Raw genomic sequence first — 16,195 nt, 5'->3', positions numbered from 1 at the left:
TTAATTGAAGACTAAATGTTAGCTGAGATAGGCTAACTGACCTATTTCGGAGATGGGCAGCACTGTGATTAATGTTTAGCAATATTCCAAAAACATACTTGTAAGGTTAATTCATCGAAGACTAAAGTGCAGGATGGACACCGCTCCTCTTGCTAAAAGTTAGCCTGGATAGGATTGAAAAATATTTGTTGTTTTTCTTATCTCAACCCACATTTGGTGTCTTAAGTTGGTGACTGGTTGGTAGCACAAAGTGTGGTTAGCAGATCTGTCTCACAGTCAAGCGATCTGGGTTCAAATCTCCCTTTTTCCCCCACAACCTGAAACATGCTTCTCACATTAATCGAAGATTTTAAAAGTTAGCTGGGATAGGCTGATTCTGATTTCAGAGACTGGCAGCACAGTGGTAAATTGGTCCACCTCACAGACAGGAGATCCGCAGTCAAATCTTCCCTGTCATCCTAACGAGGATGAGTGCTATAGAAAATTGATGGCTGGATGGATTTTGAGGACTGTAGAAGTATAGTTAAAAGTCACCTTTTGCGCCTCTGAACTTCCTGTAGTATAGCTCTGTACACTCATTACAGTCTGAAACAACATAAGGAAGCAAAGTAAAGATTCTGTAAACCTGTATACAATCCCCCAATTTGCCCCTCTGGGATAAATAGTTTTCTTTAATCTGAATCTGAAAAACAGGCGGGACCTTTCTACTACCGCGACAACCTCGCTCTCGTCAGTGAATCTTTAGCCATACCTGTCAATAACCGACCTCAGGGCCCGTTCTATGTTCATGCGGTGGCCCACGCGGGTGACGCCCAAATCCAGGTAGTCGTCCTTGGTGAGCGAGGGCAGGTGGGTGCCGTCGATCTCGTTGTCCAGGAAGCGCTCACGATGCTCGGCCAGATTCAGGTAGCCCAGCCAGTCGGCCACGTCGTACTTGGTCCAGTAGGGCAGCGGCTTGGAGGCGAAGGGCTTGGTCGGGGATGGGGGCGGCAGGTGGGGGTAGCTCAGACAGGTGGGTGGAGGAAGTGGGTGCAGGGGTGGAGAGGACGTCCCGGACAGGAAGTGAGTGGGAGAAAGGGAGCGGGAAACAACCAAGGTGGAGTTTGGAGGAGGTGGGGCTCCGGAGGGTGCAAAGAGGGGCGGTGAGGGTGAGAAGTAGGGGTCTCCAAGAGTGTTGCCGGGCGAGGGCGGGGTGATTGAGCCCCGTAGGTCGTACATGGCACTGTACAGAGGCGAAGTGGGGAGCAGAGGGAGGGACGAGGGACGGGGCGGTCCCAGTTTGGGCCTCTCCGACGGGGAGATGAGAGGACTGGGTGCTCGCCTACGCTGGAGCATGTGAGGATCTGCCTTACGGGACTCGCGACTTGGGATGAACTGGAACTCCAGGGCTTTGGTCCGGTAGACAGGTCTGTGCTTGGGGGAGGTTGGATAAGGGGAATAGGACGTTGGGGACAGCGGGGAATGTGAACGGGGAGGCTGCGAGGGAGCGGGAGGCTGAGGGGATGGCGAACGTCTCCAGTTGGGGTACTGGGAGGCAGGGGTCGGGGAAGGGCACAGGGAAGGTTGCGATAAAGAGATTGGTGACGGCGACTGGGAGCGAGCCGACGGGGGACTCAGAGCTGAGGCCGAATCTTCAGAGAATCTGAGGAATCAAAAGAGAAAGTCATGTCAAAAGGTTCGACTGAGTATCTGAAACAGAGATAGGACAAAAGTCACATATGTGCAAATCAAGATAAGTATAAAGTCTTGACCTTCAAGTCGAGTCGAGTCCCCACTAAATTTTGACTTACAATGGGCACGGAAAGTATTCAGACCCCCTAAAACTTTTCACTGTTATATTGCAGCCATTTGCTAAACCCCCCCCCCCCCCCCCCATTAATGTACACACAGCACTCCATATTGACAGATTTGTTAAAGAAAAACTGAAATATCACACAGCCATAAGTATTCAGACCCTTTGCTCAGTATTTAGTAGAAGGACCTTTTGAGCTAATACAGTCATGAGTCTTTTTGGGAATGATGCAATAGGTTTTTCACACCTGGATTTAGGGATCCTCTGCCATTTCTCCTTGCAGATCCTCTCCAGTTCTATCAGGTTGGATGGTGAATGTTGGTGAACAGCCCTTTTCAGGTCTCTCCAAAGATGCTCAATTGGGTTGAAGTCAGGGCTCTGGCTGGGCCATTCAAGAACAGTCACTGAGTTGTTCTGAAGCCACTCCTTCGTTATTTTAGCTGCGTGCTTAGGGTCATTGTCTTGTTGGAAGGTGAACCTTCCGTCCAGTCTGAGGTCCTGAGCACTCTGGAGAAGGTTTCCGTCCAGGATATCCCCGTACTTGGCCACATTCATCTTTTGCAACCAGTCTCCCTGTCCCCTGCAGCTGAAAAACACCCCCCACAGCATAATGCTGCCACCACCGTGCTTCAATGTTGGGACTGTATTGGACAGGTGATGAGCAGTGCCTGGTTTTCACCACACATGCCCCTTAGAATTAAGGCCAAGAATTTCTATCTTGGTCTCATCAGACCAGAGAATCTTATTTCTCACCATCTTGGAGTCCTTCAGGTGTTTTTTAGCAAAGTCCATGCGGGCTTTCATGTGTCTTGCACTGAGGAGAGGCTTCCGTCGGGCCACTGAACCATAAAGCCCCAACTGGTGGAGGGCTGCAGTGATGGTTGACTTTCTGGAACTTTCTCCCATCTCCCGACTGGATCTCTGGAGCTCAGCCACACTGATCTTTGGGTTCTTCTTTAACTCTCTCACCAAGGCTCTTCTCCCCAATTGCTCAGTTTGCCCAGACGGCCAGCTCTTGGAAGGGTTCTGGTCATCCCAAACGTCTTCCATTTAAGGATTATGGAACCCACTGTGCTCTTAGGAACCTTAAGTGCAGCAGAATGTTTTTTGTAACCTTGGCCAGATCTGTTTCTTGCCACAATTCTGTCTCTGAGCTCTTCAGGCAGTTCCTTTGACCTCATGATTCTCATTTGCTCTGACATGCACTGTGAGCTGTAAGGTCTTCTATAGACAGGTGTGTGGCTTTCCTAATCAAGTCCAATCAGTATAATCAAACACAGCTGGACCCCAGTGAAGGTGTAGAACCATCTCAAGGATGATCAGAAGAAATGGACAGCACCCGAGTTCAATATATGAGTCACAGCAAAGGGTCTGAATACTTATGGCTGTGATATTTCAGTTTTTCTTTATTAATAAATCTGCAAAAATTTCAAAAAAAATCAGTTTTTTTTCTGTCAATATGGGGTGATGTGTGGACATTAATGAGGAAAGATATGAAGGGGGTCTGAATACTTTCCGTACCCGCTGTATTTGGGTTAAGCAAGTCAAGTTATACAATCTTGTTTTACACATTAGCCCCTTTCCACTCAATAGCTGTACTTGAATAACTTAGTTGTACTAACAATTTCACAAATCACATTTATAAATGATTTTTAATGGTTCCAAAACCAGTCTCCATAATGTCTATTACTTTCTTCTTTTCACTGAAACAGAAGAAACATGAAGCTTAGTTTGACCAGCTATCGGTAATCGAAACTGCGAAGTTAACGTAGCTTAACTGTCTTTGTGGGTTTTACAATGACGGACGAAGTTGTTCTGTGGCACACGATCTTGACAAAGCAGATTTTCAAATGTAAACAGGCAAAACCTGTCAAGTCACGTTGTTCATGTCCAAGTCAAGTCAAACCCTGTGAATACAGAGTCAAAGTCGAGTCCTTCATGAGTTTTTCCAAAATCGTCCAAAGTCCGAAAATTGGTGTCTTATTCTTGTGTCAAGTCATAAGACTCGAGTTCCCCCCCCCCTGATCTGAAGGTCATGAAGTGACAAAAAGGCTTGTGTACCTGTGTCTGCTCAGTGGTCTCTGGCTGCTCCAGCTGTCCTTGGTTCTTTGCTGCAGTTTGCTGTTCAGCTCATTGATCATATTTGGCTTCATACTCGATGCTGGAGGGTAAATCTTCTTCCCCTCTAAGAGTGTCCTGAACTGCCCCCTGGTGTCTCTGCCAATCTGTCCCTCACCCCAGAGAGGCTTCATTTCGGGAGTGCGTGGGCGTTCAAAATAAGGTGAATTGGGACGTCCTAAATTCTGCATGTCTCTCATCCCGTACCCGTCCTGGCCGCTTTCGTCTTCCGTCGTGGCGCCCTCCTCGGCCTCCTCCTCCTCATGGTCCTGGTCGTCTCTTCGCCTGTGGGAGTGGAAGGATGCGGGAGCGGTGCTGGTCTGTCTGTGGAGCTCGCCCACTCGACTTCCCTCCCTGAACCGGCTGCTTTTTGGGTAGGTTGATGCTGCTGCTGTGGCATTCTGCATCTCAAAAGTTTGCCCATCCAGGTAGCTCATGTAAGACTCCAGAAAATCCCCACGTTCCCCCGGTTCCGCTGTCCCACCTGCTAACCGGTTGCCTGCCCTCTCCCCTCGGTCGAACCTGTCCGCCCGAACATTAGCCAGGATGCTGTCCAAGTGGTGGTCGCTACTACTGCGGCTGTCCAGCTCTTCTATCCCAGAGTCCACAACTGTCTCCTGGGATTCTCCCTTCTTGGCAGCAGGGGGTGGACGGTGGCGCTCCCCGGTCCTGTGGTGGGTGCTCTGAATAGAGGCGGTGTATGTGGCGTGGGTTCGCTCATGGTAGAGTTGCGTGGAGGTGCTTGTTGTGGTGGCAGCAGCGGCGGTTGTGGTGGCACAGCTTGTGGTCTGCAGAGGAACTGAGGTGGCAGCTGTGGAAGAAAGTGCAGGGGGACCCCGGTAAGCAGGAGGCGGTGTCACAGTAAGTGGCGGAGTGGGTGAGGAGCGCCCAGGAGCATGGGTGCTGTTGTACAGGTGGTGGGGATGGGACACAGATAAGGGTCTGTGATAGGAGCCAGGTGGCGGGGGTGGCGACACCGAGGGTGGAGGTGGGGGTCCACTTGTTGATGTGGGATGCAGGATGGAGGGTGAGTGGGGAGGAGGTGGGTTGGGTGATGTCTGGGAGGGGGAGTGAGCAGATTGAGTCAGATTAGCTACCTCGCTGTCATAAGAAGTGAGGCTGGAGGCAGTGGAGTCACCCGCCTGGGGCGAAGGCAGGGGCGTGTGAGCGGGAAACACACTTCCAAACAGTTCTTTTTGGGCAGGTGGAGGTGGAGGCGGTGGCGGTGGTGGGGGAGGCAGAGGAGGCGGCGCCTTCTCTTGGGTCATGTTGGGGAGAAGCCGATGTTGCGAGTATCCCCTATCGAAGCTGTTGGCAAACTCTAATGGTGGTGGAAGGGGGTCGGCATAGACAAATTCATCGTCTGCGTCCACCGACGGGGCGGGGGGCGGAAGAACCATCAGGCCAGACCCAGTGTTCCCAGTAGCACTGGCTGTTTGCTGAGTACTAATCGGTCGAGTGGAGGGAGTGGTGTGGGACAAGATGTAGGCGTCAGTTTGACTGTCCATCCTGAGGAACGAGGGCCGCCGAGGTTGCTGGGATGCCTGCTCATTAGCGGCCTGTTCTGCTCTTCTCATGTAGCCTTCCTGCTCTAGTTCCCTAGAGGCCTCCCTCTCTCGCTCCCTCGATCGCTCCCTCTCCTTAAAGCCGGGCTGATACGGCTGGGACTGGTAGTGGTGCGTGTGGACCGGTTTGTCCTCTGAGAAGCGAACTCTAAGTCCCTCACGAGCGCCACCCCCTTCCCGTTCTCTTTCCACACCGCCGCCGCCCTCATCAGCCCACACGCCCCCTCTGAGGATTCTGGGTGAAGGTGGACGTCCAACAGAAGGAGTGGTGGCAGCCAGGGAAGAGGAGGTCACCAAGTAGGAGCTGGAGGACTGGGCGGTAGACGACACCGGCTGCGAGGTGACGGTAGATGATGGGAAGACCACGCTGGACATCTGACGGATGAAAGGGCGCTCTGGGCCCCTTCGTAACCTGCTGTCATCGCGCAGGGCACGCTCCCTGGCTGCCAGGGCGAGGCCTAGTGGCGATGTGGGGTCCAGAGCCTTTCCTGTCAAGGGGTGAATGAAAGTGGACGAGGGGGCGGGCTGCCTTCCTGCGGCGGTGTACAGGTCAGCAGGCACAGATTTAGGCTGATAGTCCAGGGCCGGTGAGGAGTACTCTGGTAGCCCAAAAGCTGGAGGCATGCTGCGGGTGTGATGGATGAAGGTGTCTCCGGAGAACATGCCCTCGTCGATAGACTTCGAGGGGCGCAGCTTAGAGGAAGAACTTTCCGCTTGCGTGTTGAGCTGCTGCTGTGACAGGTGAGCCCGTGTTAGTCCTCCCATGCCATCACTACTAAGACCCATGTCCTCGTCCGCAGACATGAACAAGGAGGCGCTCTTCCTGCGGGCTTCGTGAAACCGTTCGCGGTCCCGGCGAGCCGCACCCACGACGGCTGCCCCAAACTGGCTGGTGAAGTCCAGCCCATCCTGGGCTCGCATGGAAGGCAGTGATGGAGGCGAAGGTGCGGGGACGGAGGGTGGCGCAGGAGGCTGTGGAGCAGGACTACGAAGAGGAGGACCGTGGGGGGGTTTGGTTTCATTTGCCTCCCCAGGAGCTGGGGTGTCAGCCTCCACACTGCTGCCTTGGCTGCTTCGCCCGCTGCTGCTGGTGGAGGGGGCCTTAACGATGATGGTGGGGATGGGAATGGAGCTCTTCTCCACTTTCCCCCCCAGTGTGCCCTGGGCTGCTCGTAGGTCCTCCACCTTGGATTGTTTCACCAGAGGACCCTTGCTTCTCCGGGCGCCGCCTTTAGGACCCCCTGCTCCAGTTGTGCTGCGCTCTACTCGTTGTGGTTGACCCATCTGCTGTTGCTGCGGCATGACGGTCGCAATGCTCGACGGGGGTACGGCACTACTGTAGCCCCTCCGAAGACCAGTGGCTTTAATGCCCCCTGTGACACCGATAGGCTCTCCAGTATAGGCAACCTTCCGTGTGGCAGTTCTACTTTGGGCGGTGTGGGCGCCCACGTGGGAATAGAAAGACGAGTGGTCCACTGTTCCACCCCCTCTCTCCCGGCCCAGTTGGGTTAAGTGCACCGCCTGGGAGTAGGGCTGGTAGTACGAGGAAGAGGCAGCCAAGGACTGCGACACGGTGACAGAGGGCTGCTGGGACGACTTGGCTCTCCAACCCAGGGGCGGTGCAGAGGAGAAGGGAGGGTCCGGCGGCGCCGTGGTTGGGGGAGGCGGGATGTCATCCGGGCCGGGCACTGACAGGCTGCGGGCAAACTTCATGGCCGGAGGATGCAGGTGCTGCTTTTCCTCCTCGGGCACTCCTAGAACCACAGAAGAAACCGGAGAAGTTGAATGTGACTACTTAAGGAAACAACAACAGGCACAGGAAAATTGAGGATGTCTGTCTCGATCTAACTGCCTGTCTACCCACCGCCAAGTCTGTCCTCAAGCCTTGAGCCAGTAAATTTACAAGTCTGTCTCGGTTATATTCTTGTTATAATCCAGAACAGTAGAGAGTATAGTATAGCGGGAAGTGACTCAAAGAGTGAAATCCCGTGACTCCTCCAGGGCCCACTGGTGGGAAAAGAATCATGGAAAAAGTGCCCCCAATTTGGAATTTGATCAACATGAAGATGCTGTCACACTATGATATTTCTTCCAAAAAAGCAGCCTCAATAAGAGAGGAAAAATATACACAGGAAGTTATGTTCAAAGCAGTCCGGTTTTTTTCCAAGTTAAACTAGACTTTTATAGGATGAAGTTCAATTCTTTTTCCCGTTTTTGTGTCTTTGCGGTTGTCTTGTTTTATACATACATCACGGCAAAGACTGTACCAACGAAAAATGACAGGTGAGGCGTACAGACGACGACGATAGATATTGTTCATTGTTAAAGACTTGAGTGTTTTGTGTTTTCAACAGTGGTTTTCACACCTGCACAACAGTCAAGAATGCTACCTAAAAACACTCAAAGCGCAGTTTTAAGGTACATGTTCGACCTTTCGTGGTTCCACTGTCTTGAAATTGTAATGTTGCAAGTGCTGTTATGTTTACACCACAGGCACATGGAGAACACAACAGAAGCCTTCCACAAAGACACTTAGGGGCCACGGACAAACAGACCAGCACAGTACGATCCCCCAGCAGGTCCAGAGGACAGACAGACAGGCGGACGCACGGACAGGTAGGAGAAACAGACCACCTCACCAATTGATTTCTGCCGCAGCATACCGTGCGGGGGGCCGTGAGGTGTAGCATAGTGGCCCCGCTCGTAGGCCAGAACCAGACCGGCCTGGTCCGCGTAGTTTGGCTAGAAGAGCACAAAGAGACTTAATACACACACTTGCATATTGCGCCAAAAGTAGGTATACCCCTTTTAATTCACTTTTTTTTTTGTTACAAGTATTTCAATTAATAGCACAAAAAAATGGAGTCAAGAACAAAGAAAGTGGATTCTAAAGCAGTATTGGACAAGTATCAAAGGAGGAGAAGCAGGAAGGCAGAAATGCCGTTTTAAGCGAAGGAAGAATTGCTGTGGAAGAAGACAAAGCAGGTCTAAGGTGGAAGGAAAGTGAAAGGAAAGGAGGGAAGGTAGTAAAAAGGAAGAAGGTCAAGATTAAAATGAAAAATGGAGTGCACTTATAGAGCGCGTGAACTCCACCATCACAGCCGCTCAGTTGAAAAGCGGGTCTGAGGGAAGGAAAGAAGGGAAGACAAAAAAGATGGAAAGAAGGAATGAACAAATGGAGGAGGAAAGCAGGTCTGATGTAGAAGGAAGGAAGGATGGCATAAAGGAAGCCATGTGGGAAGGAAGGAAAGGCAGACGTAAGGAAGGGGGAACAAAAATAGAAAAAGCAAGGTAGGAGGGAAAGAAATAGGGATAGAAGACAAAAAGGAAGATGCAAGAGAAGGAAAGGAGGGAGGAAGGAATGAAGGCAAAAATAAAATTAGGAGGAAAGAAAAGATGGAAGGTATGAGGGTAAGAAGGGGGGACAAGGTGAGGAAGAATGCAAAAAGAAAGGAAGGAGGGAGAGAAAAAGGAAGGAAGGTAGGAAGAAAGGAAGGGAAAAAAGCAGGTCTGGCACGGAAGGTGTCAGGTGCGACGTCTCAGCACCCCCTGAGCTCGACTGCTGTGTGCATCTCAGCTTCTTGATTGCCGCTGACTGTTCTTTAGGCACTCTGGGACACCAACGGGTCACCAGATTATCAACCACCTGCGTGGAGTCAGTAATCGAGCTATCATTCACTCTTCCAGGCGTCCCACCACACCGGGCAGACCGCGTCACGGCGTTATCAGGGAAAACAACGAAAAACGCTGCACCGACGTCACGGAGCTCAACACACACTGCAGCCCGGGCTGAGTCAGTCTACTCGCCGTGCGAGTTCGCTCCATTCATACTTACGGGCGTCTACTTTCCTCCTCGAGCTAAAACAAATGCCGCACTGCTAATGCTCGCTGAACAAGTAAACGAGCTTGAAAAAAAGCACCCAGATTTACCCCTCATTGTTCTTGGGGCCAAACTGAACCACGAAGTCCGTTAAATACAACACATTGACTGTCGTACCAGGGAAAAACAACATTCTAGACCACTGCTATACCACGCTAAATAACGACGCATACCGTGCTATCCCCCGCACAGCTCTGGGCTCATCTGATCACTGCTTAATTCACTTAATACCAACATACAGGCGAAACCTGTGGTGAAAACAAAGCAAAGTTAGAACTTCAAGACTGCTGAGACTGCACAGATTAATAGCTACAGCCTAGATGAATATACGGACTGCGTCACATCCTATATCAGTTTCTGTGGAGCTGTGCGTGTACCAACAAAGACATTCGGACCGTTCAATAACAACAAGCTGTGTGATTCACTGCCAAACTTAAGCAACTTCGCCAGGCTAAAGAAGACGCATATCGAAGTGGGGATAGTGCCCTGTATAATTGCGCTAGAAACCAGCTGACTACAGAAATTAACATTGCAAAGAGAAATTAGGTAGAAAAACAGTATACCGCTAACGACTCCAAGTCAGTCTGGCATGGATTACAATCGCTAACCAACTACAAGCGACCATCCCCCAAGACGACGGCATTCAACACTCATAGAGGGCACTACGAATACCTCGTCATGCCTTTCGGCTTAACCAATGCCCCCTGCTGTCTTCCAATGGTCAACGACATCCTGTGTGATGATGAGCAAATTTGTCTTTGTGAACCTTGATGACATCCTGATTTTCTCCATTTCCAGCGCAGATCATAAACAACATGTTCGCCAGGTTTTCCAGAGACCTCTCAAGAACAAGCTCTTCGTGAATGCGGAAAAGTGTGAGTTACATTGTTTCAAAGACCACCTCCCTGGGCTACGTTGTTACTAAGGGGCAGCTCCAGATGGACCCAGCCAAGGTAACTGCGGTCATTGAATGGCCAAAACCATCTTTGTTACCGGACTCCCCCGGTCAAAAATGAAACACTGTCGTTTTCACTGTGGTGGACAAGTTTTCTAAGGTAGCACACTCTATTGCACTTCCCAAACTCCCGCTGGCCAAAGAAACTGCCGACCAACTGGTCCGCCACATTTTCCGATTGCATGGCATCCCTTCTGACATGGTTTTGAAAGCATTTTGTACAGCACTGTGCATTGGTGTAAGTCTCTCGTCTGGTTACCATCTTCAGGCCAATGGACAATGTGCATGCACCAACCAGCACCTGGAGACTGCACTCTGTTGCATGTCTCATAGCGCTTTGTGAAGCACCCACGTTGCCTGGATTGAGTATGGCCATAGTTCCTTGCCGCGCTCCTCCTTAGGTACACTATGTCCCATTTCAAGTGCTCCTTGGGTTATCAACCACCAGTCTTTCCTTCACAGGAGAGCGATTTTTGCGGTTCCTTCTCTGCAAACCCACGTTCGCCAGTGTACCAAGGTCTGGAAACGAGCGCGTTCCGCTCTGCTGCGGACCAAACCGTTGTCGCATTCCTGCACCTGCCTGTCAAAGAGTGTCTCAATTCAAAGAATCTCCCACTCAACGTAGAATCAAAGAATTGTCTCCCCGCTTCATTTGTCGGTTTTGACATTGAGGCCGTGGTGAACCCATGTACTGACAGAAGGATGGAAGGCAGAAAGGAAGGAAAGAAGAAAGGAAGCAGGGAAAGATGAAGGAAGGCAAAAAGGAGGGAAAGAAATAAGGAAGGAAAGAAGGAAGAGAGGCTTGAAGAAAGGAAGGAAGGAATGGGGAAGAAATGAAGGAAGATGAAAAGGAAGGGGGAATTGAGGAAGAAAGGGGGGAAAGCAGGGCTGAGGAGGGAAGGAAGGATGGAAGATGAACAAAGGGAAGAAGGAAGACAATGAAATTTAGGATTGGAAAGACGGACGGAAGGCAAAAAGGAAGGTGGGACAGAAGAAAGAAGGTAAAGAAGATGAACAAAGAGAAGGAAGGAAGGAAGACAAAGAAAGTTAGGATCGAAAGGAAGGGAGAACAATGGAAGGATGGCAAAAAAAAGGTAGGAGGGAAGGAAGTAAGAGAAAAGCAGGTTTTTACGAACGAAGAAAGCATTAATAGAAAGCAAGTCTGAGGGAAGGACAGAGAGAGGTCAGAAAGGAAGGAGGCAAGGTCGGGACAAAGGAAGGTCAACGGAAAAATAGGTTTCAGTGAAGGCAGGATGTGAATGGAAGCATGTGAGAATGAAGAGCAATTCTGGGGTCAGGCTTGAAGGAAATCTTGCCAGGAAACAAAACTAAATGTAATAAGTAAGTTGTATCCAGTTTTTTTTTTTACATTTAACCACCCGGTATGTTTACAGTTCATATTACGCACACACATACCTCATTGCTATAGAAAGTGCGTCCCCTGTCCCGTTTGGGCCCCTGTCCCCGCGTCCCCGCCGCCTCGTTGGTGCTGATTGTCTGCTGAGCCGCTGCAAGAATTTCATCTAATTTATCTGAGAGCAAGAGCGAGGGAAGAGGAAGGAAAAGAAAGGAAGGACAGAAGAGGAGGGAACGCACACGGCAATGAAACGGGAAAAAAAAGGGGGGGGGGGGGAAGCCACGCAAAACGGACAGGAAAAATGATGGGACGAGGAAGGCGGGAGACGATGAGGACGATGACAAGGCCTTACTCAGAGCCATCTGGTAGACGGTCCGCTTCTTCTCAGCCACTTGGGAAGATTCCAGTTCTGCAAGGAGAAAGGCGACGAGTGAGCACAGGCGGTCGGTGAGGGATAAAAACAATTTAAGAGTGGCCGGGAGATTACCTGACTTTTTTTTCCATGGGGTAGCAGCTGCGAGGAGGAGGAGGAGGACAAAAAGGACACTCGTCTTTGGCGGGAGCATGACAGCATTGTTACGCGGAATACTAATTGTGTTCCCCGGAGCGGGACATGCACTTGGATGCAAATACTTTGTTGGAAATGACAACTAAAGTTATCCCAAAACACTTTTTTACATGCAGTAACTGTATATTAAAGACAGGAAATAATGTCATAAAATAAGTAGTAAATAAATAAATGTGCACCTCTTTCCACTGTTGAAATATACAGATGGCACCATGAGGGGACAAAAAAAAAAAAAAAAAAAAAAAATTGTAAGTTTCCCTTTATTTGATATTTGGAAAGTGGTATGCAACAACCACTGCTGCCACCCATAGGACTGGAGAGGAAAAGCATCTGCAACTGCAAAGTCACTCATCCAATAGCAGTTGCCCCAAGTCATATTTGACCATTTTCAGAAAACAAGAAAAAACTTCCTCTACTTTAAAAAAGAAATAAATAAAATAATAATAATAATCAAACAAAGGGTCATAAATACGTAAGCCTAATATCATAGTTGCTTACGTCATATTTGACCATTTCGGAAAAGAAAAAAAAAGCAATCGTCAATGTTTGTCCACTGTGGGCCTGTGAAGCCCTGCGAGACTCTTTCGTGATTAAGGGCTACACAAATAAACTTGACTTTCTACTATTCCTAGGAACCACTGATATTTTTCTCAATGACATTGTGACAGTCAGTTGAAAACAAGTTTGGCACTTATGTTATTAGACTTAACGATATCAAAATGTTGGTTTTTGTTTGGTTTTCTGAAAATGTTCCAAATGACTTGGGATGTCAAACTTGTTTATTTTTGTGGGCCACATCATAGTTATGGTTTTCCTCAGAGGGCCCTTATGACTATGAAAACCATATCAACATATAGTTACCTCACCATGTTATATTATATATATTGTTAACAATAAATTCAGTTTGAAATCAGAAGTCAATGGAAAATTGTGGCAGACAATTATTAAGTATACAACAACTGTATTAAAAGTAATTATTAAATATTAAGAGTAAAAGTAGCGTTTCTTAACAAAAATACTCGAGTAGAAGTAAAAAGTATCTCCTTTTAAAGCCATGTAAAAGTGTTCTGCTGACCCATCTCCTCCAGCTCCGAAGTCATGGACTTGGAGCGCAGGGCGATGGCAGGTGTGCTCAGCCTCTTGCTTTGCTGCGGGACTGCAATGCAAGCATGACAACGGTCACAAGAGGTCACTCACGAGGATTCCTTCTCTTGACACCTTACTTTTCTTGCGGGCGCCCTCCTCCATGTCGGGGTTGCGGGTCACCATGACCACCTTGACCATCAGGCTGTTGCCACCTTGCCGGATCATGTTGACCACCTGGCGGTGACCCACCTTCACCACATTCTGACCATTGACCTAGAAAAGACAAGGAGGATTTTTCCTGCTCTGGGATTACCAACACGGCTACATACGATTATTATTATTATTTTTTTATTTTTTTTGCCTACGGCTCTTAAAACTCTGACATCATGAAAACTGTTGTCTGACCAGTGTTGCATTTGAAGATTCGACTTTAACTTTGAAAATACAGTTTTCTAAAAGAAAAAAAATATATATATAAATAAAATCATAAAATCAAATTTTCTTTCCTACTGCAAAGGTGTCAAACCATTTTGTGGCGTTTCATACGATTTAATATTGTTTCTTTTGTAACCAATTTTCTTTCTGAGGAAGAAAAAACCAAACAAAGAGCCATGAGTACGAGTTACCTCGATGAGAAAGTCGCCCATCCTGAGACCGGCCCGCCAGGCCACACCGCCCTCGTCCACCGACTCCAGGTACTGCAGAGCGGGGAAGGCGGGCGTCGGGGTGAACTCCTCGATGGGAGTCTGAGCTGGAAGATGACAAGAAATCTGCATCATTGTTGTTGTTTACATTTTGTCGTGTAGTCGTCGTTCCTCCTCACCTTTGGCACCTCGCAGCACAAAGCCGAAGCCCTCGCTGTCTTTCTTCTGCAGAAGCACCGTCTTCTCCTTGATGATGTAGTCGCTGGTGGAAAAGTGCAACAAGCAGGTGAGATGTCATGTGAACAACACTTCCCCGTCTGAAGACATCACCACGTACACATTTCGTCTTGATACAGGGTCATGGTGGATTTGTAATGAAATCACAAACATTTTCTGCACTTACAATACAGTGGTACCTTGATTTATGAGTGCCTCGACTTACGAGTTTATCCAGTCAGTCACGAGTTGTAGATTGGTACGTAGCGAACATAATGAACAGTTAACTTTCCCGTGTCTCTCTCTGATACACTGTATGTGGCGAGGAGACCCACACACAACAAGACCGAGCGAGGCACTTACTGACCTATTGGACGACCCTGCCACGGTCGAGCGAGCTTATTAGCTCACTCGCTCGCTAGCTTGTTAGCTCACTCGCTCGCTAGCTTGTGGGCTAGCAAATGTAACAAACATTTCACTTTCCATTAAGTGTCTCTTTTGTGAGGATCTATGCGTGGCGCATGGAGCGAGGCTGCGGAGTACTGGCCTTGTCCAAACGTCGGTCCTTGACTCCACTAGCGGCTAATAGCTATTAGCCTATTAGCAGCTGCATGTGGCCAAAGAGAGCCACAGTCGCCGATGCACTTTCACCCATTCATTGAACGGGACAGTCAAATATATAAACACAAAATGAGAAGTATGTAGAAGACATTAACACTTGCCAAACCGCCCGACTCCAAGCTCCTGATGTCCCTTCTCTAGTCCATGCCCCTTAAAGGCACACATCCAACACATGGATACTACATTATGTACAGTAATTACACTTTATAAAACCACTTTCTCTTTATTTCCATTCTTTTTATATAGAGTGATATTTGTCTGTATTAAAAACAAGTAGGGCGGCACAGTTGACGACTAGTTAGCACATCTGCCTCACATTTCTGAGGACCCGGGTTCAAATTCAGCCTTGCTGGGGAGTTTGCAAAAAAAAAAAACAACAACAACTGATGAGACACTTTGATGGTGCTGTCACATTATGCACAAGAACAGACTTTTTGTTACAAAAAAAAGACAAGATCATGAGTAACGAGGGAGAGAAATGTTTGCATTGATGTCATACACATTTGAAGGCTTTGCTTTGTTTTATCAGCCCGGTTCCACAAAGTCGACTCTCTATGGGTTTTAATTCAGTTCTCTGCTTTTTTTTTTTTTTTTTTTTTTTTTTCCCCTTCCAAAAAAGAAACACCTCAAAGCAGGAGTTATTAATACACACTGGCAATAACGTTTAATAAATAATGTATGTTACAGTATCCACAAATAAAGGATCAGGTTCAAGTAAGATTGGGATCAGGGATCTCGTATTGATGTGCGTCTGAGCACTTGCTGCCTTCTTGGCCAGGTCACCATTGCAAAAGAGATGTTCTGCTTTACCTGGTTCAATAAAGTTTAAATACAAATAAATCTGGTTGCACAAGGATGCGCTCCCTCTTATAACTGCCGTGTGACTGTGTTCAGAAGTAACAGATCACATTCAAACTCATGTTCAATGGGAGTCCTCACACACCTGCCACATTTAAAACATTTTAAATGGAAAACAACAACAACACATGCGTAGGGCCTTACAGAAACATTATTTGCTTTATCCACAAAAATGACTGAATGAAAAAGCTGTTTGCTGACCAGACTTATTGATTGTGTGTGTGAGTGAGAGAGAGAGAGCGAACAGAACGTACCCCAGAAGATATGCTTTACAGTGATTTATGGCCATAAAATAGGGCTAATGTTGCCATATGCAGAGCCAAAACAACAGCAAAAACATCTGCAACTTACCGCAAGGTGCTTTCTCAAGTTAGAAGTGGGCTGCAATATCCAAGTTTGGGCAGTGACAAAACTACGCTGCATGTTAAAGCTGTTGTTTTTCATAGTCCGTAATGTAAACACGAGTCGCGGGGGGGCGGCTGTCACCACTCACTTTGATTGGCCCGCGAAGCCCAATAAAAGACTGTGTGCAGAC

General features: G+C 48.4%; 1 protein-coding gene across 4 annotated transcripts in view; it reads right to left on the bottom strand.

The window, feature by feature from the left end:
- Nucleotides 1–16,195, bottom strand: part of shank1 (SH3 and multiple ankyrin repeat domains 1) — a 76,249-nt gene that overhangs the window by 1,616 nt on the left and 58,438 nt on the right. The window contains exons 17-27 of one of the 4 annotated variants that reach the window (XM_061748654.1): nt 14,145–14,227; nt 13,948–14,072; nt 13,459–13,594; nt 13,311–13,391; nt 12,155–12,181; nt 12,020–12,076; nt 11,727–11,842; nt 8,115–8,217; nt 3,854–7,229; nt 752–1,642; nt 535–585 (exon numbers count right to left, since the gene is read on the bottom strand). In XM_061748654.1, the coding sequence (XP_061604638.1) occupies nt 579–585; nt 752–1,642; nt 3,854–7,229; nt 8,115–8,217; nt 11,727–11,842; nt 12,020–12,076; nt 12,155–12,181; nt 13,311–13,391; nt 13,459–13,594; nt 13,948–14,072; nt 14,145–14,227 (5,002 nt within the window). In that variant the 3' untranslated portion in view covers nt 535–578. The remainder of the gene's footprint in view (nt 1–534; nt 586–751; nt 1,643–3,853; nt 7,230–8,114; nt 8,218–11,726; nt 11,843–12,019; nt 12,077–12,154; nt 12,182–13,310; nt 13,392–13,458; nt 13,595–13,947; nt 14,073–14,144; nt 14,228–16,195) is intronic. The other 3 variants (XM_061748651.1, XM_061748652.1, XM_061748653.1) reach the window with 3 other exon arrangements.

The sequence above is a fragment of the Phyllopteryx taeniolatus genome, chromosome 16, assembly GCF_024500385.1.
Source record: "Phyllopteryx taeniolatus isolate TA_2022b chromosome 16, UOR_Ptae_1.2, whole genome shotgun sequence".
NCBI classification, from domain to species: domain Eukaryota; kingdom Metazoa; phylum Chordata; class Actinopteri; order Syngnathiformes; family Syngnathidae; genus Phyllopteryx; species Phyllopteryx taeniolatus.
Note: the sequence above shows the minus strand (reverse complement) of the source record. Positions and strands in the feature narration are given on the sequence as shown.